This window comes from Pleurodeles waltl, chromosome 7, assembly GCF_031143425.1.
Source record: "Pleurodeles waltl isolate 20211129_DDA chromosome 7, aPleWal1.hap1.20221129, whole genome shotgun sequence".
NCBI classification, from domain to species: domain Eukaryota; kingdom Metazoa; phylum Chordata; class Amphibia; order Caudata; family Salamandridae; genus Pleurodeles; species Pleurodeles waltl.
The window spans coordinates 601870503-601896743 of record NC_090446.1 but is presented as its reverse complement, the minus strand read 5'-3'; the positions used below and the strand labels follow the sequence as shown (position 1 = coordinate 601896743).

Genomic DNA, 26241 nt, shown 5'->3' with positions numbered 1-26241 from the left:
TATTGCAGGATTCTGTGCGGGTCCCAGTCGGAGCTTGCTAGAGCACATCCAATACCACCAACATCTTGGCAATACCCCAGGTTGTTACTATTAATAATGTATAAGTCAAGCACTGACAGATTTACTCTGCTTCATTCATTTCAATGAGGCAACATCTCAGGGGCTTCCACCCGTCCTGGTGATTGAAATGGTATAAGATATCTTTTAAATTGATCAGTTAACAGGCCTTCTGGAAGCCACAAGAGGGTTGCATCGCTCAGACAGCAGAAACAGAATTTTGAGCTCATTGGACGTACAGGTTGTAGTATAAATAGTTGGTACTGCACCATGTATATTAGTGTGGGGTGTTCTGCTTAAGGATTGGTTATATCCTCAGGCAGTAAGGCCTCTGACGAGGTAAAATTAAGTAGTGGTAAGTGCCCTATCACTCAAAAGTAATATTCATTAGAACGTTGGAATGTTGGAAGCTCCACAGAAGACAAGAGTGGCCAGGACCAACAATGGCTGGAATAAGCTGGCAGCTGTCAGCTCCAATATTCCAATGTTTATGTTTCAGTTTCTCCATGTTTAATTTCGAACATTCTACTGGTGGGGTGTGGCTAGCCACTGAGTAAGATGACCACCTGTTGAACCGGCTCCACTGCCTGTGTCGCTGATCCCTCAAAACCTTTCCTACCATCCTTGCCACTCTGCCCTCCCAGTGCCACACTGTGCAGCTGAAACAGGGGAAGACAGTTGTTTTAATCCAGAGTCCCTGGCGCAGTGGCTGAGGACGTCATGCCAAGTGCAGCCTGGGCAACATTGTAGGCCGTGGCCTAGGGAGCTGCGACGGCAGGCAGCGGGTGGGACTGACGAGAGGGACCCAGCACCTGGACCCTGTGAAAAGAGGGGTCGAGGCACTCCAGCTGGTGCCCATGGGAGGCAAAGATGACAAAAGCCCCCACCCCGATCAAATGAGGTGAGGAGCTGTGATGGAGCGGCACTGCTGTGGAGGGTTGGGTAGGCACTTGGCTGGACCTCATGGGTCCCTATGGTAGGAGGCAGACTCAGCACCTGCCCTCCACTTCCCTCCCTCCCTCCCTGCCTTAACTGAGTGACGTGCTAGAGGGGGGTTAGGGGCCAAAGATTAATCTGAGGGCCTCACTCCATGATCAGTGACCCGCCCAGAAGAGGGCTGGCTCACCCTCATGCTCTGGGACAGAGGCAGTCAATGTTCGGGTGTTGGACCAAACAAATGCTCAGACCACTTGTGATCCCAGAGCAAAATATATTATGTAGCAGAGACAGGCAGGCTTGACAATCTTGTCAACTTTTATAACTGTAACCTTTACAACTGGCTTACTAGAGATACGTGGGATGCCCAGACAGAGATGGTGAGGAGATACCTACCCTGCTTGGCAGGCGGTGGGAAACCAAAGAGGACACAAGGGACAATTCCTATATAGGCCTGGCCTTGACTACCACCACATCTCACCAAGTGGCTGTACAAGGAAACAGCACCCACAATGATGGATGGTAAGAGAGCCCGGACCTCCTACCAAACAAAGCTAGATAAATACATGCTTCCCAAACAAACAGCAGGGGGAGCGCCAGTGGGAGAGTTGAGAAGTCTGAAGGGCCCCCAAGATGGTAAGACTCTCACCCTTGGCTACAAGATGGTGGCTCATGCAGGCTATCAGTCGGGCTCAAAGGGAGTAGGTATTTTACTGAAGCAATCACTCCCATTAACAATCCAGTGGACCTGGGCAGACCAGCAAGGAAGATATGTGGCCATTTTGGGGATTTGAGAGGGTCTAATGCTCAATATCTGATCAGTATATATGCCACCACTACAGAATGCCTCCACATTCCCAAACCTGAGTGCCCTACTGTCTAGCTGCCTGATGGAGTGCTCCTCCTGAGGGGTGACTTCAACTTGACACTCAGCAAGGAGCGGGACCGCTAGCTCTACAGATACACGGGGGCAACCCAGAACATGCTGTCAGACTTCCTAACAGCCATGGGGCTGGTGGATGTCTGGTTTGCGCACAACCCCAGAGAACAACAATACACTTTCCACTCAGGTGCCCGTGGGAGCCTCTCTTGTATAGAATACCCCATTACACATCACCAAAAGATTCCACACTGCTCAGAAGTTTGCCACCTGGCAAGGGGTTAACAGACCACTCCCCATTATAGGCGGGGTTTGCTTGAACCATAAGCCTGGGTGGGGAACCAGCATGACCGATCATTAATTTACAGAAATGTCCTAGGTTGACTTGATGCAGACTGTCTGGGAAGCCTACAAAACCGTAGTCATAGATCAAGCTGCTTCCGTCATATCTGGATTGAAGAAAAACAAGAATGCCAAGATGGAGGAGTAGGAACAGGAGATTCTGTCCCAGGAACACCTCCTCGCGATAGTAGACGGGCCGGAAGTGAGACACCCTGGCCTCGAAGTAGAGGGAATATAAGGACCTAGTGACAGATGCCACCAAGGCGATGCAGTGTGCTACTGAAAACCGCCTATATGAGGAGGGAAATAAAGCAAGCAAGCTTTTGGCATCGCTCGACTAACAAGAGCAATCCAGGCAAGGGGTACTAGAAGTCAGGACGGGCGAAGAAGAACTAGCCAGGGAAAGAACTTCCATGGCTGAAACCTTAGTGACTACTACACACAACTGTGTACGACTGCCAAAGATACCAAAGCAATTCTACACAACATAAAAATGCCATGTCTCTCTGACACACACCAGGAATACTTGAAGTCAGGCATTACAGAAGAGGAACTACCAAGGGCTAATAGAGAACTGTGCTACAGTAAGGCCATGGGTCCAAATGGAATTCCAATCGAACTCTGTAAAAGGATGGCCTCCAAGCTGAACCGGCACCTACCTAACGTGTATAAGTAAACAGCAGGGGGCTTTACCTCATGACCAGAGGCTAGCTACTATAGTGATTATACATAAAGAAGGGAAACCCCTGAAGACTGTGCGTCCTATAGGCTGATCTTGCTCTTATACACGGAGGTTAAAATACCAATTGCCACGCCACCCAGATCAATCAAGATCTATGCCCCATCAAAGCACGTCCCTTAACCTTTGACACCTACACGGTGTGTTGGGACAAAAGACCAACCTGCAAAAACAGGCCCTGCTTCTGTCATCAATGCTAAAATGGCATTTAATAGAGTGAAATGGGTTTATATCTTCGAGGTACTAGCCAAACAAGGCTTTGGCTCACTATTTATGCAATGGATACATCTCCTGTATTCGGGATCACTAGCACATGTCAGAGTTAACGGTGGGTAGTCCTGAGAATTTAAACTATATAGAGGTACCAGGCAGGGCTGCCCTCTGTCCTTGCTGATTTTTGCCCTGGCATTAGAGCCTTTGGCAGCATGAAGCTGTCAAGATCTGATGGTCAGAAGCCCGCAGTAGGGGGTACAGTGGGAAGACAAAGTGCCTCCATACCCAGATGATGTGCTGCTCTATGTAATAGTCCTGGAGCTAACTCTGACTAGACTAATGCACAACGTTACGATCTTTAGTAAATATTTGGGGTACACCATCAACTGGCACAATTCCATACAATACCCCCTTAAGGGTCAGATACCACGGCTGTTACCTGATTGTGCAGTGATGGTGGCAACCACGGGCTTCCGATATTTGGGATTTACATCACTCCTGACTCTCACCTCTTTTTCAAGAATAACCTGGCCGCGGTGCTGGAGAGACTGCAACGTGATGTGCGACACTGGAGGTCTCTTCCGCTCTCGCTGTTAGGGAGGGCAGCGCTATTCAAAATGATGTCAATGTCCCGCTTTCTTTATGCCCTTAAAAAAACACCCTGCATGAGATCCCTAGCTCATACTTTAAGGCAATTGAGGGAGAGGTCTGAACACTATTGTGGGACGGAGTTCCGGCACACATTGCACTACATAAGCTCACAAAGGGACGGTATAATGGAGGCATTGCCAGATGTACTACTGGGTGGTGCAACTGACTACTATTAATAAGGGGGCTTTCCTCCCTCAGACGGAACCGGTGTTCCTCAAGGATAGATTTGTGCCATGCCCACTGGGATACCTACAGAAGCTATCTAGAGGGAACAAACGTGGTGACTGGCCACCACTTTTGGACACTGATACACTTGTGGCAGACGCACCTGTCAGCCTTGGGGTGGGATAACAAGACCACGCAGGCACTTCATTATGGGACGCTAAAATTCTGAGTACCCTGCGACCACTGGCAGGATTTGACAAGTGGGACCGTATAGGAATCTCGAGTTTGGGGGACGGTTGTTATCGGGGTGATGTTATTCTTTGGCCTGACCTGCAGAGAGAATACAACTGGCGTCCACCGAAATATACAGAAAATTGCAACTTCAGCACGCACTCAGAACAGTGCAACCCAAAAGGACCGATCTTCTGGAATCTTCCTCTCTAGAGGATAAACTTCTAAACGAATTCATGCCCAGACAGACAACGTCACTGATCTATAAACACACACCAAAGGTCTTGAAGCAGGTCAGAGAACAATAGGAGAGAGAGCTAGAAAGGTTGGAAGACAGTGAATGGGAGGAGGCCCTGGCTTCCCCTAAGGAGGTTGGCTATACGTACAGGGTTTCCAGAGGCCCAAATGAAAATCCTACATCATTCTTATTATACCAGTATTATATTATACCAGTATGACTATGGTAAAGATGGTTTGGGCCAGAGATGCGCACTGTCTACGTGGGTGTGGATAAAATGGTACCTTTTCCCACACCCTATAGGAGTACCTGGTGATACAAGAATTTTGGTCTGGTGTGGTGTATTGCATGGGTGAGGTGAGAGAAAGGGAATAAGTGTTTCTGCTAAGTGGTGTGTGCTGAATATATGGGGAGAGACAGAAGCCGGTCTATGGCGACAAACTTGGTGGTGGGCTTGGCAGTGGTGAAACGGAATATAGCGAAGGCATGAGGTGCTGAACAATCCCCTGAGCTGGAACTTGGAAACATGATATGGGCTGGTGTATGATGGCAGAAATGATTACCTATGAATGTAGGGGGTATCCCCAGAAATAGGTAAAAATCTGGAAGGACTGAAGGTCAGCTATGTTTTGACTTTGTTCATCCTGAGTAGCCACATCCGGAGGCCACTACAAGAGTATTAAATGATGGGGAAGGAGAACAGTTGGAGTGGGGGTGGGTTGGGTTGGAAATGGCAACTGATAACGTTATGAGATGTATGAAAGTGCTATGTTTTGAAACTGATGTATTAAAAATGTTAATAAAAAGATATGTTTACATTTTATTTAACATTCTACCCTCAGTGGGTGGAATGTTCTAATAGCCGTACTGCCTTTCTGTCTCTGCCTATACTGGTTGTTAAAGGCCCGCTCCCTCGTTATATGCCAGATCCTTGGCCTGAAGGCAGGATTGTTTTAAACAATGAGTGTATACTTCACTTGAGTAAATTCCAGTGGATGCCACCTGTGTTCAGGAGTCCCAACAGTTATTTATAAACATGCCATATTCAAGAAGTATATTTTAGAACATTGTTATGTCTGAATTGTGCTCTCACCTTTCCACAGCTTCGGCAGTGGTGCCTACGCCGAACAAGTGTGAACTGAGCTCGGCAATCCATGCAGTTGCTGCAGGCACTGTCGGGAATCCACTCCGGAGGATCTGTGACAAAGTGTCAATGGAAAATACAGTCAGAAGAAAAGAACTGGTATTCAAGGCAGACACAAAACAAGAGCTCAGAGAAGTGGTAAAAAGACCACCAAAACTCGCAAGTGTGTTCAAGAAGGGCTTGGAGAACAGTGGAGCTGTGGCGGACTAGCGAGCATAGAGGAGGAATAGTAATGGAGCGAAGAAGAGATCACACCAGAACAAATAGGTGTTGGTGGAGAGTGGGGTGGGTGTTGAACTTGGCTGCACAGTTGTGTACTGGTAGAGCAAGGGTGCCAAGGGCTCTAATGCCATCATGAAAAAAACACATTATACTTCCTCGATGGGTAGCAAAAGCCATAATAGGGCTGCAATATGTCCCCTCACACCTCTGGGCAACACTGCCACTGTCCCTGCTGCATTATAGATAGTTAAAGCACATGCATCTTTACTTAACGGCAATGCCAATGCATTGCTGCGGAGTCGGGGAGCCGTCTCCTATGCAGAACGCGTGCTGTTAGGGTTACCATTTGTAGAGAGTCAGTCTCCTATTTACAGGTCAATCAGAGGTTACTGGGAGAGGACCCGTCTCCTAACCATATGTGACCAGAAGTGGTATTATTTATGCGGAGCTCATCGCCTACAGACAGGTGTGCAAGGTGGTTACCATTTGCAGAGGGCACACTCTCTCCATCCTCTGCTCTCAGCCGGTTGATATCGGAGCACAGTGCACAGTCTTCCAGTTGCTTTCCTGGTCTCCTCTCCAAGTCGGAAGTCCTGATCTCATTCTCTGCAGCACAGTCGACAGTGTATGCAAGGCAAAAAAAAGAGATAAGGGCCTGTTGTCACATAAATCGCAGGTAAATGTGAGGACGTAAATGAATTATGGATTATAGGAGTCCTGCTTTCATTAGGACACCATTGTTGACCAGACTTCTATCCTGAGCCAGACACAAAAACCCATGCATGCTGCCTTGCATCACCCATGCGAAGACACCCCCACCAATGCACAACTATCCTAAAATGCTGTGACATTGCTAACCGACTTCTAGGATCAACACACAACTGTCAATCCACCCGAGCCACACATTGCAATGCCAAAGCATCTGACATCTGACCTGCAGCATATCTTGCATTTTTAGCCCTGAGCCCATGCCGCTCTCTCAATGCAGCTAAATCATGAGCTGCTGCATACCCCACTCTCTCCAAACACTGAGACCAAACAGCTTCATCAATTACCCTTAGCCTAGACTGCAGCACTCCCTGATGATCAGTTCTTATATGCAATACCCACTGCTGTTACAGTAATGACCAACACTGCCCTGCTGATACTCTTTGATGCCCAGCCACAGCACTCCCGTATTGCAGTCACAGGAAATTATACACATCCAAACGTCATCAGTGTCAGCAGATAGTCTTTTGTGTTGTCTGGTACGTCAAAATATAGCATTTCCCGAGTAGCCAGATACTGAGATGCACCAAGAGTTTTCTTAAAGGACGTTAGCGCAATGTAGATTGAACATAGACCTCTGTATATAGAAAAACAGTGTGTACAGAGGTGGGCCTATTTGACAAAGACCAAAGGAGGCTTCATCTGACCTCTGTATGGAGAGACAGATGCATTTCTTTGGCAGGCTTAAGACTAGAATATCCCACCAGCAATGGTATACATGTGCCAGTCATACCCACGGCAGGGCATAACTTAGGACTGCGCAGACAGTGTGGCGCAGGGGGCCCTCACTTGTCAGGGTGCCTCTGCAGTCAAAGGCCCTTGTACATGTCTGAGGGGTAGCCACATTAAAGTGGCCACCCCACTTCGTGCCCACTGATGATGATGTTAATCTCCCACAAAGGATGCCCAGATCTGTCAAGCTGCCACTACTCATGCTTAAAGTTCTCCCAGCTGGTACTCAAAGTCCACGGCCGGACACCGTTTGCCATGCACCCCACCAATGAATCCAAAATGAAAGATAACTGAAGAAAATGATTAAGTGCTCACGGGCTGCGTCTGATATTTCACTGGCGTCAGATTTGGATGCTGCAATTTCAAACACAGTCTTCAGGATAGGCCGGAGGTCGCTTGCAAAATTGGTTTGAAGTTGATCAGCGACACCTGTAAAGAAAATGTACATAGTTATAGCATAAGACTCTGGGTCTGATTTTGAGCTTGGCAGACAGGTTGCTCTGTCACAAAAAGTATGATTACTTTGCCTGCCTTCTAACTGTATTACATCTAGAACTCCCAGTTTTATGGTATTTATGTTTTGACATTTTTCTCTGTATTTACCCATATTTATATTTTGCTAATTTTATCTGTATTTATCCATATTTATTTGGGGGTTTGTGAAAAAATAAAGCTGAAACTGGTATATTTCCACATTTTTTTAACAGGTAAATGTGCACTTTTGCTTGAATGCCTGCCCGGTGTTAGAGATATGAACACCTACAGAAGATAAATCAATGCACTTATATGGAAATAAGCAAATTTCATTGTCAACCTTCTGCAGTATCTACTGCTGTTGAAGCCTCTTTACTAAAATCCCTTTCTTTTTTAGCCCACTTAATATCAATCCACACAGCTATTGGCCTAGCACTCATGGCAGAGAGTATTTAGAATCGCTCAAAAATCAACCTAATTTCCGTTTTTATCACACTTGAAAAAATACAGACAAGAAAATAAATGGTTTGTGTCTATAAAAATCAGTGAAAATGGAAAACAGGGAGCCTGAACTATATCCCATGTCACTTGCAATTGGGTGGACAGGATATAGTAAAGTAGTGATTGCGTAACCCATCTGCCACACTCTAAATCAGACCCTTAATTTCCTTGCTGCAGGCAAGGTCTGTAGCCAACCAAAGTGATAGGAAATGTAGATTAACACCCCAATAATAGACTGCAGAGCCACACAAAAGTGGAATACGGACACGAAAGGCTTTATAGGAATGTCCACCAAATTGCCAATACTTTCAGTGAGCAAGTATAGCCCAGCAATGCACCAAATTTGTCAATGGTATAATCAATATCTAAGTAAAAATGTTCTCACTGTTTATTTGTGGTGGAAAATCACAGTGTTTTGCAAACTTTTGGAAATCACAGTTTATATCCTTACCCTCCACAATAATACAAGACAACTGTGTTTTCTGGTGTTTTCCTGTATGCAGATGCAGCTCCAGTTCCGGAGAGGAACACAAGTGACGCAAGGCCAGCCACGTGCAAAGCTATCTCCGGCTTCTCTTTGCCCAAAAATGCATTTATGGCTGGTCTCTGTCAAGAGTGGTACAGTGGGTGGAAAATCGCGGACTGGAACAGCCCCAAACAATTGGCGGTTGTCGGGATTAATCAAGCAATCCTTCCATCACTTTGCTGTTTGTTGCAAGCACCCATCACCAGCAGCTCGTCTCAAGACTCGAAAACAAGACGACGCTGGAAAAATACCTACACATGTAACCACACAGACAATTACTGGACATTTTGAAGCTTTCAGACGTGGTGGGCACTGAGATGGATACTGTTCACTCCCTTTATCAGGAGATTTTCTTCTTTTTATAGTGATGTAAGAGAGGCATACTTTGTGTCCCGCATCCTCAAACCAATCTTCGTTGCACCTAAAAGAGCAGTTAAAACTGTGCAATTCAAACTCTGGAAATGTTATTGATCCATCTCCATGGTTTAGAGACCACTCCTACTTCTATGTCCAGGAGCATTTCCTGATTACCCTTAGGCCATGATCTGCTGGGGTCAAACATTTGGATCTATCACCATTTAGAGCACCACAGGACACTTAACCTTGAACATCATGGCATGTTTCATGCGACAGGCAGTCCATGGTGGTTCACCTGATTAAGGGAGTGCTAGACCTCAGATCAGCAGCTTCCACAGAACTCACCTGCAATGCACACGAAGAGTCGATGAAGCATGTCTCTGGTGCTGCGGTACCGCGAGCGTATCTCCCTGCGCATCAGTTTGCGGTCCTCCTGTAGACCCCTCCTACTCAGCTCATCGTTGTGTTTGGAACTCCGCTGCTGATGCCTGAAAACACACTCCGGTCAGAGGAAATGGGAAGCACATTATCAAGAACACGGTCATGCTAGCACTGAAGTCAGTACACTTTGAGACAGTTGGTTACCTGCACCAGAAAAGGCATTCGTTTCAAAATCATAAGCTTATAATATTCCTCAGCACTGGAGAGGGTAACAGTGGGCAAACTTTTAAGCTGCCTAATCAGAGAAGGATGTCCACAAGGGAGAACTGTGAAGACAACTTGCCCTATCAAGAAAATTCATTTCATTTCATCCTCCCCCAATGAGTCAATCTTGTCTCATCGACTGAATAAAATCCAGGGGTTAGGGTCTCTGGCCCCATGTAGTAGTTCTAAAGCTAGCCACTCCTTGCTTCAGTGCTCCAGAAAAGATTCTGCACTATGATATCAAGGCCACTCCTTTCATTCTGTCAAAACTCGTTTCTTAGTCTCCGTGCTTGTCTTTCAGTTTCGCTCTGTGCCTCTCTTTTGGAATTTCCTTACTTAATCAGCATCCTCTTTCTCTCTCTATGACTGTTCTGATGCCCTCTCAATGTGTTAATGCTATATTTGATTCATGGCTTTTCCATTTCTATGCTGTTGGGGTGTGTTTTTGTCAGGCACTATACTCTGTGACTATCACTGCATTTATGTCAGTGTTGCGTGCATGTCGAGTCTGTTGCTCGCTGGGTTTCTGTGTATTTGAAAGTCTTCGTATATGACACTCTTTCTCGCTTTCTTCTTTGTAAGTTCCCCCTTTCTTTTTGCCATTCTAATCTTTGTATCCGTTGCACCGTCTTCGTGCCTGTCAGGGTCGTACTCTCTGTGGCTGAGTCGGTATTAACCTTTATCTGTCCCAGGTTGTCACTGACGGATTATTTCCCTGTACGCTCTCTGCCTTTACTGCGGTGGCCTGTAAGTCTCTACTTCTGTTCCAGCACATTGCAGGGGGAGGTGGGTAGCTCATATAGCCTTGATCCACAGGGGTCTTAAAAGCAGCAGCAATAAGCTAGCAGGCTCCCTATCACCATGTTTAATTTCTGTACATTTTAATTTGTGCCCTTCTAGCCCCTGAGCAGCAAATAGGAGGCAAATATAGGCCCGATTTAGATGTTGATTAACGGGTTACTCCCATTATTTCCTATTAAATTTATATTTCGGCGTACAGGATATCCATTACCGTTGTGACGAAGTAACCTGTCTGCTGAAATCTAAGTCAGGCCCTAAGTTGGGACGGGATACGCTCTGTAATCAGTAGTAAAGGAGTGCATAATGTCAGTGCTGTTACCCCTCGTATTTTGTAGTGCTTCTCTCTCCATGGCAGCTCATAGTGCACCACGGAAATGAACATATTCATTGGAAGTGGTTAGTGTACTGTGAGTGGTAGAGAGAGCCTTTGCTCTTTTTGAAGAAATTAATGCCTACCCCAGATGACTGTGTGCATATTTATCTACAACTCGGTCTCCTACTACTCAAATTCCACCGCATTAATGATACAAACATCCGAGCACGCGTTATCTGGGGCACTACTACCCATTTTGGGGTGATGCATCTCATTTCGTTCTTACCTGCTAAAAGTAATGATGGTCCTAGATTGAGGCCTCATCGTTTGGCAGTTCTCGAGGGCTGTGTCACTGCAGACGCTGTTTCTACTCACATCCCGGGCTGGAAAAGTGGCTGGTGCGAACAGATTGACGTTTCCAGAGTCTGCAAGAGTTAGCCCTGGCACCCAAGAGCTCCCACTGAGCATTTCTCTTTCTAAATTTGCAAAATTATCGACTACGCAGGAATGCTCTATCCACAGGTGAGTGTGAGGGAGCCCGGATGTTGCTGCTGCTATGGGTGGTCCAACAGAATTCGTGAAAGCAGCATCCTGAGCAAAGTGTTCTGGGACATCAAGATTGGAGCCACAATGATGCAATGGCAATGGATAGTCTACAATGTCCGGGTGATTTATTGCCGAGATGAAGCCTTGAGGGAACCTATAGTGCATTGGGTAGGCAAATACCTGAAGCACTCTCCTGTACATTGGGGATGCAGAGTGCTGAGACGTTCTGTTATGCATTTGGGAAACACAGTCCCGAGTCACCATACTGTGATTCAGAATAGAAGTATTCAGAGACTCCCCAAGGTGCACAGAGGATCCAGAGTCCTGAGATGTCCCATAATGCTTTGCTGAAGGGGAGTATGGAGGGTCCCCGAGGTAAATGGCTGATGTTGAGTCCTGAGGCACACCACGGTCTATAGGGGATGTACAGTCCTGAGACAACAGAGGGAGCATTGATGATGCACAGTCCTGAGGCACTCCATGGTGTATTGAGGCTGCAGAGTCCTGGGGCTCCCAATGCTTCATGGGGGATGCAGAATCCTGAGCCACCCCATGGTGTGTTGAAAATGCAGACTCTTGATGCATGCATTGGTGGATTGAAGATGCAGAGTCCTGAGGCATCCAGTGGTGGTTTAGAGTGTTATGATGCACTGAGAATGTACGGCCCTGAGGAATATGATTGTGCAATGTGGATGCCCTGTCCTGAGGCACTGTATGGTGTATTGGGGAAGCACAGTCCTGATGCACTACATGGAGCATTAGGGATGCAGAGTCCGGAGGAACCCCATGGTGCAATAGAGCTGCAGAGTCCTGAGGAACCTTATTTTGCATGTGGGATACAGAGTCCTGAGGAACCACCCACTGCACTGAGGATGAGGGGACATGCAAAAACCCTTGGTGCATTGTGGATGCAAAATCATCAGGATCCTTATGGTGCATTGGGGATGCAAAGTCTTGGGGAACCTTATGGTGCATTGTGGATGCAGAATCTTGAGGAATCTTATGGTGCATTGGGGATGCAGAGTCCTGAGGAACCTTATGGTGCATTGGGGATGCAGAGGTCTGAGGAACCTTATGGTGAATTCGGGGTGCAGACACCTGAGAAACCTTATGGTGCATTTGGGATGCAGATTTCTGAGGAACACCCTGGTGCATAGGGGATGCGGGGACATGAGAAGCCTCTTGGTGCATTGGGGATGCACAATACAGAGGAGCCCCCATGTTCATTGAGGATGCAGAGACGTGAGGGACCACTTGCTGCATTGTTGATGCAGAATCCTGAAGAATCATACGAAGAGCTGGGGATCTAGAGTCCTGAGGAAACCTATGGTGCATTAGGGGTGCAGAATTCAAAGGAATCCCCAGATCCTCTTGGGAAGCAGAGACCTGAGGAACCACTTGGTGCATTGTGGATGTAGAATCCTGGTGAATTGTATGGTGCATTGGGGATGAAGAGTCCAGAATAATCTTATGGTGCTTTGAGAATGAAGAGTCTTGATGAACCTTATGGTGCTTTTGAGATGCAGGACCTTGAAGAGGCCCCTGGTACCTAGGGGCTGCAGAGTCCCGAGGAACCTTATGGTGCATTGGGGATACAGAGCCCTGAGGAAACTCATAATGCCTTGAGGATGTAGAGTGCTGAGGAATGTCATGGTCCTGAGGAAACTCATAGTGCATTGGGGATGCTGAGTCCCGAGGAACCTCATGGTGAACTGGGGACGCAGAGTGCTGAGGAACCTCATGATGTACTGGGGATACAGAGTGCTGAGGAACCTTATGGTGAATTTGGGATGCAGAGTTCAGAGGAACCCTCCAGTGCATTGTGGATGCAAAGACATGAGAAACCCCCTGGTGCAATGGGGATGCAGAGGTCTGAGGAACCTCCTGGTCCACTGCGGATGCTGAGACGTGAGGCACACCTTGGTGCGTAAGGAATGCACAGTCCTGTGGAGCACTATTATGCATGTAGGGCTCAGTACCCTGTGATACAGAGGATCTGGAAACTAAGTCCTGAGGTATCTCAATGTGCTCCAGGTATGTGGAGTCCTGAGACACCCTACAGTGCACTGGGTAATCAGACACCTGATGCAATTCTTGGTATACTGGGGAAAGAGAGTTGTGAGATAGCCCGGAACCAGAATCTTGAGTGTCACCATGGCACAATGATGACTCTTGAACGCCTGAGTTTTTCTGATTATCTATTGCAGTTAATGCTTCCGTATTTGTCAGACATTGTGATGAGCCTGTTTTTTGTGTGTTCATGCTGTGCACAGTGGAGGACCTGGAGCTGACAGAATTATGATGCAATAATGAAGAAGTGTTGTGGCATGTTGCATGAAATAGTGGGTTCTTGTGCACTATTCGGGAATCTGAGTTTTCGGTACTTGTGTCATGCTTTGTGTAAACAGACTCTCTGGTACCTCCATGGTGTGATGGTGGTAGGACGGGGACCTCATTGTGAGTTTTGGAGACTGTCTTTTGGGGTTCCCACTGGTGTACATTGGAAAGCACTTCTGGGAGGGTGTTCTGATTTGTTGGGACAGTAGAGTCTTTAGTAGTTCCTGGGAGGGATTGAGAAGCACCAGTATGGACAAACAATTCACTGTAACACTGTCCCGAGCAGCAAGGGGCAGTACAGGTAATTCCTTCATCCCCATGCTTACGGAAGTAGGGGATACACTGGGACATGACCGGTGGTTTTGTCATCTCCCATTCCGTAGGGCTCAGCATTGTCCTTTGCACCTCACCTATATTCTTATCAAAGGCTTTGGGTACAAACACCTCGCTGTTTGTAAGTACTTTCACACTGGAGGTGGCAACTACCTGACTAGACCCCAAGGCAGACCTATGTTGTGACATCCCAAAGTCAGCTGATTGGGAAGATCCATTACACTGCCACCGTTCCTGTAACTCCACTGTGGTTGTTGGAGGCATGCTACTCCTTCTGGACTCTGATGACTCTGCACAGCTGATAAGATTAGACTGTGGATCGACCAGGATAGACATATCAGTCTGGAAGATAAGGCTTGCCAGATGAGGCTCAGGGTTATGGTCAGTTGTTTCTGGCTGAGGGCTGTCAAAGCCAGTCAGGTTAGACTGGGGATCTTCAGAGTCTGTAGAGCACAGGCTCTTCTCCAAAGCGAAGAGTTCCTCTTCGGACAGCACATAGAGCAGGTCCCTGTAAAGAGAAGAGGAAGAGGTGGAGGAAATGTTGAATATCAAAAAACAACTTTGCAGCAATTCAAGCATCATTCTTCACTGACCTGATCACAGGCCCCCAAAGTTCCAAAACTAGCCTGCACTCCGAGAGCATGGTACCTCTTACTAGACTTGCTTCTGGTTCGGGACCATCCCCACTGCCCAATAATTAGCTCTCCACAAAGATCTCCCCATCCTAGGGGTCATACCTCTCCTTCAATGTCTTCCCTGTCTTAATCACAATAGCATGACTAGTCTTCCTTCCATCTTTTCTCCGTATACCTAACTCAATACCCTCTTAAACTTCTTTCAGTCACTTGAAGCTTCTCACATTAGTTCGAACATGCTTATCCTCTTCCTATTGTATTGCTGAAAAGATTTCTCTTGACCCTTCTTCTTCAGCCCATTTTTGTCCTATCTCCCAATCTTCCCTTTAAAATTATTTTTCAGAAAGTGAGATCTGTTGGTAACCTATCCTTACCTGCATTCTAGTTCTCTTGTCACCTCTTCAGTCAATTGTTTGAACTGCCCATTATATGAAAAAAATATTTCTCTCATTCATGGATTCTTTTCTGCCCATCAGTCAAAAGCACTGCACCCCTGTCTTCTTACATTCCTCGACCTGTCATCTGCTTGTGTTACACTCTGTTGTGCCATTCCCTACTCCATGTTGGCGCCTTTATAAGGCATGGCACGATGGCAGCCTTGGGGCAGCCCCACAAGGCAGTGCAAATTACTTGTAAAGACTCGAAAAAGGAACTTGTTAGGGCAGAGGGAGCGCCCTTCAAAGCAAAGTGCCATTTTGCCTGAGCAACTGAAGATCCTTGCTCCATCCCTCCCTCTTCTTTTTTGTGCCTACAGTGGGTATTTTGGGTGTCTACCATGCATGGACACCCTTGTATCTCTCGTGTTGTACACACTCATTCCGGCTGGTCACAATTCTCTTCACTGTAGCATTCCTCAAGGCTCTGACTTTGGGCCTTTCCTCTTTGCCATTTACATAACCTTCTTGGCTGCAATTGTTTCCTCAACACGCTCAAGTCTTTTCTGTGTTGGTGATTCACAGACCTTACACTCTTCTTCTCACCCCTTGCCTTTTATCCATCCAGTCTTGGATGACCTTGCACTTGTCATTTAAACCCTACTTCGTTTCAGTTCCTCTGTTCTCACTCCTACTCTCCCTTCTTTTCTTTTATTTACCCTCTCCTGTCATTCTCCTTGCATCCATCGAGTCATGTTTGACCCACTGCTCTTTTTTCAGTCATCACAACACTCTCCCACGTCTGCCAACATCAACTGCAAGGCTGCGCCTTTCTCTTAAGTCCACTAAAGATTTCGCTCATATTATCTCCTGTTTTGACTATTGTTTCTCGGTTGAGGTCGATCTGCCTGCAACAGTTCTTCATCCACTTCTATTGATAAATATTTTTTTTACTTATCATCATGAGTTTATTTAGGTTGAAAGTCATAAAACAACAGCATTTCGTATATTAAATAGAAAAATTACTCACATAACAACTCAGCAAACATCTTTAAAAGGCATATTCAATAGGGGGCTCATCGTTAAAGAGGGAAAGAACATTTTCTCACAATTAACACTTTACATTACATTATAATCATAAAATCCACTGAATGCCATCAATACGAGATTACTCCGGCCCTTCCAGTTTAGCACTGGCTCTACACATATGTTTCAGCAATTCACAAAGGGTGTATAGCTGAACCAGTTAAGAATCTGTCCTAAAATATTTAAACGATGCTTTGTAAATTGTGATCCAAGCAGATTGATAACACATACAAGCAGGGCTAAACAGATTAAAACGTGGGGTTATTTCTGTCCGATCTTTATAAGTGCAGTTATAACGGGCATCAATGCCCCTGTACTTTAGGAAACATGCAATCGGGAATTTCATGAATACAAACTTAATCCCATGTAACCTCAAGGGTAATCTATGGAATAAAGTATTCCTAGGTCTAAAAACGTTTTTATCATTAGGAACTCGATGACTGAATGCTTCTGCACACTCCACTGCAGGAACAGGTCTCGAAACCACCAGAGGAATTTATTTTGAAGTTGGTTCAACAATAGAGTTAACGGACTCAAATGCATCCTGTAACTGATGGATACATACAATGTGAATTGATCACAAAATTAAACCACAGTAATGTCTGACTCTGGATGGCATGTCAAAAATCTCTTCATACTATTCAGTATGGCAGGTGCTTGGGAAAAATTCACATTTTCGCCCAACACAGCCGAGGTTTCTTAGGGGGTTCTGATAAAGGATCGAATTTAAACTTAAATCCATACACAGTGGAAGAGTAGAAGCACTTTTTGGTAGATTAAACAGACTCTTCAAAAGCACACTTTCTCTCTTGCAATTACTTCACAATTCACATATGCCCCGCATTTCAGCCCCATATGTGACTTCACTTGCCACCTGTGCGGTAACTATCCTTATCAGCTGTAATAAAACCATTTAATTGCACCACCTCTATGACTCAATAACGCAGAACTCTTATTTAGTTAACTATCCAAACTCCTATTGACCTGAAAGTGGATCCCTAGAAAATCAGGAGCAGAGACACACTACAAGATGGTATCATCTAGGGAAATAACATTCATTAAGATTGGTGAAGGGTAAAGGCCTTATACTTCGTTTTGGTCTCTGCTCCTTTTCAGACTTTCCAGTGCTGCTTTTATTTCTCTGTGCGTTTCTTTAGCTGGCCACTCTGCCTAATTTATAAAGCTTCTTCATTCTCTGCTTGATCTAAAAATTCGTTCAGTGCGTTTCTTCCTGTCTTTCCCTATTCTTTGTTCAGATTTTCCTCCCAATTCACAACTTTTGCTCAGCAGTTAAATTCCTTCTTATGCTCCTTCACTGTTTTTGTACCCTTCTCTGTTCTTGAGCTTTTGAATTTGCTCACTCTTTCAGTCCACAGTGCCTGAGATTCATTCTGCTTGGTTTTTAAGGAACATGGTTAGACTGGGCAACCTAAAAGTTTTCTTACCACCAACTGGCCTTGCATAATTGTTTATGTTTCTTTTCTAATGCCCTGTTCGTGTAAAGTTTGCCTGGTGTTTTGGTAAAACTGCCTTATAAAGTCAATAGAATCAAATTAACCACCAAGACCTCGAGGCCATAGACCACCCCAACCCCCACAAAAACACTGCCGGAGATAAAACTGTGTCCATAGCCAAGGAGGATTCCTCCTCCTCTTAAATCTATAGAATGTATAGCTGTCCTTCATGTGGCATGTACAATACTGAGCCGGCAAGATATGTCATGTTCTATTCTTTGAAACATATCCTCTGCTCTGTTGATCATTGTGAGTGCAAAAGCAGAATCTCTTATGATTGGGGACTGGCTTCCCACTAGCTCCTCTCAATACGTACAGCTTGAGAGCCAAAATGGGCAGGAGGGAGAGGGAGAGAGAGAGAAATTTAGAGATACTTAGGCTGGAAAAAGGTCTGATTATCCTGCAAAGAACCTGTACCTATAAGTTCTACTGTGTTGCAGGGTGTGCCAAGGCATCAGGATCTGCCCCAGATAACAAGGCTATTAAACCAGTAGATCAAGGACCAGCTTATACCTGCAGGTGATTCAGCAAAGTGGAGTCCAACAGAGCATGACAATGATGATACAAAGACCCAAAGTGAAACTTCACGCAGTGACCTTACTTAGCATCATGACCCTTAGAGTGGAAAGGTCAGCAGAACATTTCAAACCGTAACTCGTCTGATTTGCAAATTGTGACACTAGTGCCAGGAATAGCCATAAAAATGTACCTTGGATCCCATATCCATATCCAACTGTCTTTCGCCCTGAAGGAAACCAAGGCCATCATTCTTGCAAGGACCATTGGTAGGCCATCAAAAGGTCCGCCCTGCCTGCCCCAATCCCAGCACTGGTGGCATCAAGTCCATAACATTTTCCCCTCATAAGACAGAGCCAACTAAACATTTGGTGCCACCCTGATCCTAATCCCAGGGCCCAAAGTGGATCTAAGAACCAGCAGTAGAAAATCTTGACCATGACGGTCAGTATCTAAGTTGAGACTGCTTTGGGTGCCAACTCAACGGTGCCAGTCACACTAGACACAATTGGGACATTCTGCTCCTTCAACTGGTGCCATTCAAGTGGTACTACCATCCCCAAAATGCACACTACTATTAATGCAACTCAGAACATTATGCTCACAGCTTTAAACTGAACTTGTTAAAGTGCTCAAATTCTGTCCTAGGAAGCCTGAACCTGTCCCTTCCTTCATGTAAGGAACATGTCAGCATTTTCCTTTGATTGCAATATCTACTTGGGAACACTGTAGATACATTATCTACAGTTGAGGGATAATCGACTTTGCTACTTCACTAAACTAGTGTTTTGCTTTCTAGGAACTTGACAGTGGCCTCCAGAGATAACTGGGGATCAGCTTGTGCAAACCCTTTGAAAGAAAGACAAAGTGTAAACAAAATCCTTTATCTCATAGGAGGCAAACTGGTGGCATGATCTCTATTTTTTAAACCACAAATTGCATGCACAGTGGCATTCTGTGCCAAAAACAGTATCTGCATTGGGTACTATGGAAGACCCATGAAAATAATTGGAATACTAAATGTGTGCATAGGTTGCCACATCCAGAAAAATGTTACCTTTCTTTAAAATAAAAAGGAACGCACGGAAGATAGCTATTCAACACGAAGCAGTCCTGTCCTGGACTTGCGGAGCTGATTCCACATTTGGATCTAGAATTGTATGTAGATTTGTTACTTGCACGGTACTGGGAAGAGACTATCTTACTAAGTGTGGTAAAGTAATAATCCATAAGCAAATGTCTTCCCCAAAGATAAGTTTTAGTGTTTAGTTAAAGCTACTATCCAGTCTTTAATAGCAAAAAGGCTATGTTAAAAAAATTAAAAATACAAAAATAGTTGACTGAATTCAGTTTGCTTTGTGGCTGATTTTTTGTTTAATCGTCTGCAGTCCACTCAAAATGCATCAGCCAGAGAGACATGAGTGCCCGAAACAGCCCAGCTCCTCTTTGTTTAAATTCACTTCATTGGATGCCTGTTCACAAGAGAGATACACTTCAGCTATTATGACATGCCCACAAAGCATTATATGACACCAGGCCGGCTATTCTGCGTAGAAGAGTGGCCTTTTATAAGCCTACACAAACACTCTGCACTGCAAACTTAGCGTTAGCAAACACTAAACATATAAAAAAGCCAGAACGGGTAGCCACTCATTCTCTCACTTGGCTGCTATTCATTGGAAAACGATGCCGGATGATCTCCATTTGACCTTGGATCATGCTAGGTTCTGGAAGAGAATGAAGACCTGGCTATTCCCCCTATACATTATTTTGAGGTAGTTTGCAATTTAGCAGGTAATCTAGGGCCTTGAGGTCCCTGTGGGATGAGTGTTGCACTCTATAAATAAATAATAAATACATAAATAAATATGTTGTGTAGTCTTAGGCTTTCCTATCTGTTGGCTATTCAGGTATTAAATGAATGTGATATCAGCATAGAATTGTATGAGGACCATACAGCTGCAACCAACATGAAAAAGGAGACCAGGTATCTTTTCAAGAGTTCATAAGTTTGCTATGAAAGTCAATATTCCAGGCTTGTATGATAGGAGATGAAGGACCAATTTGTGTATACTGCAATATTCCTATCACAATTGAACCCAACTGGGATAAGGTTAATAGGGAGGTATATGGGCCTTCGGTGATCTCTAGCTATTATGGTCAGAAGTCCATCAGGATGGCATACTTATTTTGTCTGTAAAAGAAAATGGAGGAGGGTTTAGACTGTTGAGCAGGATACGATGTTTCTACCTAAGGACACATGGCTTGACTGAATAAGCCAACAAATATTGTTGCCCCTCAGTTATACTTAAAAAACCTGTCCTTTATCCTAAGGAATTATCAGTTGTAGGAAGCACTGGAAAATGGAAGTAGATTGGTCCCTCTAACAGTGGGAATCGTCTGCCTCTAGGAAAAAGGGGCAGTCTATGCACTTTTGAAGCGGAAGACCAAATGGCTTTGGTGGATCTTTTTAAAGCTAACAATTAGGAAACACATGTCGGGTCTCATCTAATGGTAAATATACGAAAACAGTTGACTACGTTCAGCTTGCACTATCCTTTTTAGTGTATAACGTTTTGCTTATGTTTTGAAAAATACACGTATCTTGACAATACCATGTTTTTAACAACTGTTAAACAATGATCAATAAACATGGCAGCATTTTATCATCTCAGCTAATAAGTTATACAGGGAGTGCAGAATTATTAGGCAAATGAGTATTTTGACCACATCATCCTCTTTATGCATGTTGTCTTACTCCAAGCTGTATAGGCTCGAAAGCCTACTAGCAATTAAGCATATTAGGTGATGTGCATCTCTGTAATGAGAAGGGGTGTGGTCTAATGACATCAACACCCTATATCAGGTGTGCATAATTATTAGGCAACTTCCTTTCCTTTGGCAAAATGGGTCAAAAGAAGGACTTGACAGGCTCAGAAAAGTCAAAAATAGTGAGATATCTTGCAGAGGGATGCAGCACTCTTAAAATTGCAAAGCTTCTGAAGCGTGATCATCGAACAATCAAGCGTTTCATTCAAAATAGTCAACAGGGTTGCAAGAAGCGTGTGGAAAAACCAAGGCGCAAAATAACTGCCCATGAACTGAGAAAAGTCAAGCGTGCAGCTGCCACAATGCCACTTGCCACCAGTTTGGCCATATTTCAGAGCTGCAACATCACTGGAGTGCCCAAAAGCACAAGGTGTGCAATACTCAGAGACATGGCCAAGGTAAGAAAGGCTGAAAGACGACCACCACTGAACAAGACACACAAGCTGAAACGTCAAGACTGGGCCAAGAAATATCTCAAGACTGATTTTTCTAAGGTTTTAGGACTGATGAAATGAGAGTGAGTCTTGATGGGCCAGATGGATGGGCCCGTGGCTGGATTGGTAAAGGGCAGAGAGCTCCAGTCCGACTCAGACGCCAGCAAGGTGGAGGTGGAGTACTGGTTTGGGCTGGTATCATCAAAGATGAGCTTGTGGGGCCTTTTCGGGTTGAGGATGGAGTCAAGCTCAACTCCCAGTCCTACTGCCAGTTCCTGGAAGACACCTTCTTCAAGCAGTGGTACAGGAAGAAGTCTGCATCCTTCAAGAAAAACATGGTTTTCATGCAGGACAATGCTCCATCACACGCGTCCAAGTACTCCACAGCGTGGCTGGCAAGAAAGGGTATAAAAGAAGGAAATCTAATGACATGGCCTCCTTGTTCACCTGATCTGAACCCCATTGAGAACCTGTGGTCCATCATCAAATGTGAGATTTACAAGGAGGGAAAACAGTACACCTCTCTGAACAGTGTCTGGGAGGCTGTGGTAGCTCCTGCACGCAATGTTGATGGTGAACAGATCAAAACACTGACAGAATCCATGGATGGCAGGCTTTTGAGTGTCCTTGCAAAGAAAGGTGGCTATATTGGTCACTGATTTGTTTTTGTTTTGTTTTTGAATATCAGAAATGTATATTTGTGAATGTTGAGATGTTATATTGGTTTCACTGGTAATAATAAATAATTGAAATGGGTATATATTTTTTTTTGTTAAGTTGCCTAATAATTATGCACAGTAATAGTCACCTGCACACACAGATATCCCCCTAACATAGCTAAAACTAAAAACAAACTAAAAACTACTTCCAAAAATATTCAGCTTTGATATTAATGAGTTTTTTGGGTTCATTGAGAACATGGTTGTTGTTCAATAATAAAATTAATCCTCAAAAATACAACTTGCCTAATAATTCTGCACTCCCTGTACAATCTGGTACTGATTCCTACACATTTATACTTTAAACATATACTGGTAGAAAAAACAAAAACCCTCCTATACCATCTTATTTAACCCTTTCCTTGCTCCCCCTAGCTACAACCGTTTACTCTGCTATTACCACATTAGTTGTGGAAACTTCCTCCCATCAACTGGGCATTGTGGTCATTGACTGTAATTCAACTGATTAAGCCTTCAACTTTGGTGCTTAATCACAGACTAGTGGTAATTATGTAAGGTATTATATGAGGGGCTCCTAGGTTGCCTCATAGGCCTTGCAAATTGTTTGTACATCATGAGATAACATTTCCAAAGTCATAGTCTACCATAACTCAGCAATCCACATTGTCCTCAAAGGCGGTTCCTTCTCTTTTCAGAACCTGGCAATTGAAATCTTTACTGTCCTCCTCATCTGAAAGATTACTGTGTCATATCACCAGATTACCAGAAGTGTTTACTCGACCGAGAAGCAGCATGTAAACTCTGGACAATGTGGCATTGGGATCCCTACAATTTTACTGATATGGCTTACCACTTACTTACAGAAGATCGGAATTTTCGAGTAACTCCACCAGGCATGAAACATCATACCCACTTCTGTTTCACATTGGCAGCATTTGTCTGAAATAATAGGATAAATAAGGTGAAACCTGTCCGAGACTAAATACCATTGCATTCTTACTTCGATTTCGGTTTCTCTGTGAAGCAGGCATCAGATACCATTAATGGAGGTGCTTTAGATTCACCTCCTCGGGGATCTCTGATCCATGGTCATCTCATGCCACGGCTAAGTATATTATATACCAAGGAAATTGCCTTTTGTGGATTCAAAGTTGGAAAGATATCCTTTGGTTGAGCAAGGGAGTACAGAAATGGTTTTATTGTTGTTTTGCTAAAGAACTAAATCAAGAAGATTACAATATAAGGAACAATACCTTTCAAAGTGGGTAAGCTGTGTACTGAATGCTTATTTGTTTCCAGGTGTAGTAGCCAATGCCGCAATTGCACATTTGTAAGTCTATCCTGTTTTGTAAATTTAAAGTCCTGGTTACAATCTTGGAAGGATTTGATTGAGCCTCAGTGACACAAATCTTTGGTTACAAAACATTCTCCAGATCTCTATCTTTTTATATTGTTTTTTATGTAGGGTGGGGCCAATTAGTGGATTAAGGTGTGAGGGTGTATACAGCGATGGGAAAGTGGTCAGTCCTGTTTTAATGCTGGCATGTCCCGTATTTCTAGTGCCGTTCTAGCGATTTCAGATATGAAGATGTTATAGGCCAGATGTACAAAGGTTTTGACTCGCAAATTGGCCACAAACCTATTTGCGACTGAAAAAGTGGTGTTTCGATATGTCTGAATGCCATTCGGTAGCCACAAATAGCGATGCAAGCAATCTGCGATTCGGTACCATTACTGACTGTTTTTTGCGACTCGCAAATACAGATTCGGTATTTACGAGTTGCAAACTGTTTGAGGCTGTTGCTGTTGGCGAGTAGTGACAAAAACACCTGTTTGCACATGCCATTTTGCACTGATTCCAATTAGGGGGTAACTGTGTGCAAAGTTAAAAGGTGGCTTAGAATGCATCAGGGGTTTCCAAAATGGCAGCACTTTATGTGATTGTGATGAGGAGGTGATTCCTGCCTGCCCAGCAGAGGAGGAGGAGACAGGAGAGGATTTTCAGAGCCAGACTCACCATACTCCAACATACAGTGGAGGAAATCTGGAAGAATAACATGCTGAGTAGTGCTGTAATCCTAGACTTGATAGATATGCTAAAGCCCCATATGGAAAGCAGTACCCTGCGCAGCAACTCCATCCCCACACATGAGCAGGTTTTGTGCTCACTGCACCTATCGGTCTTGGGTAGCTACCAGGGGGTGATTATAGTTGCTTGTTGGGTGTTCCAAAGTGCACTGTCACGTTTCTTTAACTGGATAGATGCCATGCTCATCCACATGAACAATTACAATTACCTTCCCAGGAATACAGAGGAAATGCACAATAACAAAATAAACTTTTACAGGTTTGCCAACTTCCCCCATGTATTTAGGTGTGCAGATGGGACACATGTTCCTATTTGTCCTCCGTCACACATCGAATACTCATTCTGAAACAGAAAAAATACCCATTCCGTCAACATTCAGGTAGTACGTGATGCCCATAATGTCATCACAGATAAAGTGTCAAATACCCAGGGAGCACCCATGATGCATACATCTTCAGGCACAGCAGAGTACACCAACGCCTGAAGCGTGTGGAGTTTGATGATGGCTATTTACTAGGTGATGTGATGCCTTAACATAAAGGATATATACATTTCTAACAGCAGGTCCTGCAATGCTCACACACTTACCTTTGTTTTCCGAGGAGACAGTGCTTATGCGTTACGACCTTGGATCTTGAGCCCATACCTAGCCCCTGCAGACCACAATGAGAGGCAATACAACAGTGCCGATCGCTGCACTACAGCTGTAATCAAACATACCTTTGGCATGCTCAAATAAAGATTTTGGTCCCTTCAGAAAAGTGGAGGTGCACTTACTGAAGTAATGCTCCAAATGCGTCTGGCAAAACTGTGACAACCTGTGCCATCCTGCACAACATAGCGACCCGGTGCCGCTACACCTCAATTTGGAGGACACAGACTCTAAAGATGATGAGCCAGAAGACACACTACTACAGCTTGGGAACCTAACCATAGCAGTGGAGGGGGATGCCAACAGGATCACATAGCAACACATTACTGTTCACTGAAATAATGCAAGCAGACACAATTTTGGAAACTAAAGCAACCTTTATTGTCAGGCTACTCTTTTTGAAGTGCAATTCTGAAACTGTACGATTGCCAAATGGTAAGTACGAAATAGTGTTGGTTGCGTCACTTAACAAATAATAGTCATGTGAAACTGCAGAACTATAGATAAGTGTGCATTACTCCTTTTTGAGGCTACGTCCGACATGACCCTGCTTGGTCTCCAATAGGGGTACGACTGCTACTGCGGTGCTAGGCACAGGCATTTGTGGCTGATACGCTGCTCACAGTAGAAATCTCTTCACTATCCTGAGGGGCGTCTCCCATGCCTCTTGCAATCTGTACCATCTGTAACAGTTCTAAAATAGAATTGAGCTGTCCTAGGCCTCTGGAAACGTCACTGCTAAAGTGTCCCATTTCAACCTTCAATGTGACGGTTCTTCTGGAGAAGCTGGTAGTAGAACTGGCCAATCTACCTATGGAACGACTTAGCTGGTCCATTCTATCTGCAGCATTGTGATCCAGATGCCTCTGATAGGCATGATCAGCCCTCATTTGCTGGCACAATTCCTGTATTGCAGCAGTCAGTCTCACTACATTGATGTTCATTGTTCAAGGTAACAGACATGTTCTGCTGCATGTTCTGTATATTCCTGCTGATTATTTTAAATGCTTGTTTTGCAGGTGTTGATTTTGGAGCCGGGATGCCTCTAAACCAACAAACACCTGTGTTTTGCCTTCATCTTTAACAGCATCACATGCCTCACAACGGCTCCTGTGCCCATGCACTGGAAGACACTGGTATAGACTCACACTTAGCTGTGGGATGGGACTTGGGAGGGACACAATCATCCTACATTGTGCTACAGTGGGGTGGTGTGGTGCTCGGATGACTGTCTATAGGGATGGGTTCTTTTGCTGCCATGTTGGCATCATCCACTCCATC

At 44.7% G+C, this 26241-nt stretch overlaps 1 protein-coding gene across 3 annotated transcripts in view; it reads right to left on the bottom strand.

The window, feature by feature from the left end:
- The window catches only part of LOC138304447 (uncharacterized), a 123883-nt gene that overhangs the window by 5839 nt on the left and 91803 nt on the right, over positions 1-26241 (bottom strand). For 2 of the 3 annotated variants that reach the window (XM_069244507.1, XM_069244506.1), the window contains 5 exons: positions 11222-14659; positions 9522-9664; positions 7634-7747; positions 6302-6424; positions 5546-5649 (listed from right to left, as the gene is read on the bottom strand). In XM_069244507.1, the coding sequence (XP_069100608.1) occupies positions 5546-5649; positions 6302-6424; positions 7634-7747; positions 9522-9664; positions 11222-14659 (3922 nt within the window). Of the gene's footprint in view, positions 1-5545; positions 5650-6301; positions 6425-7633; positions 7748-9521; positions 9676-11221; positions 14660-26241 lie in introns of those variants that run through there. The other variant, XR_011205573.1, reaches the window with a different exon arrangement.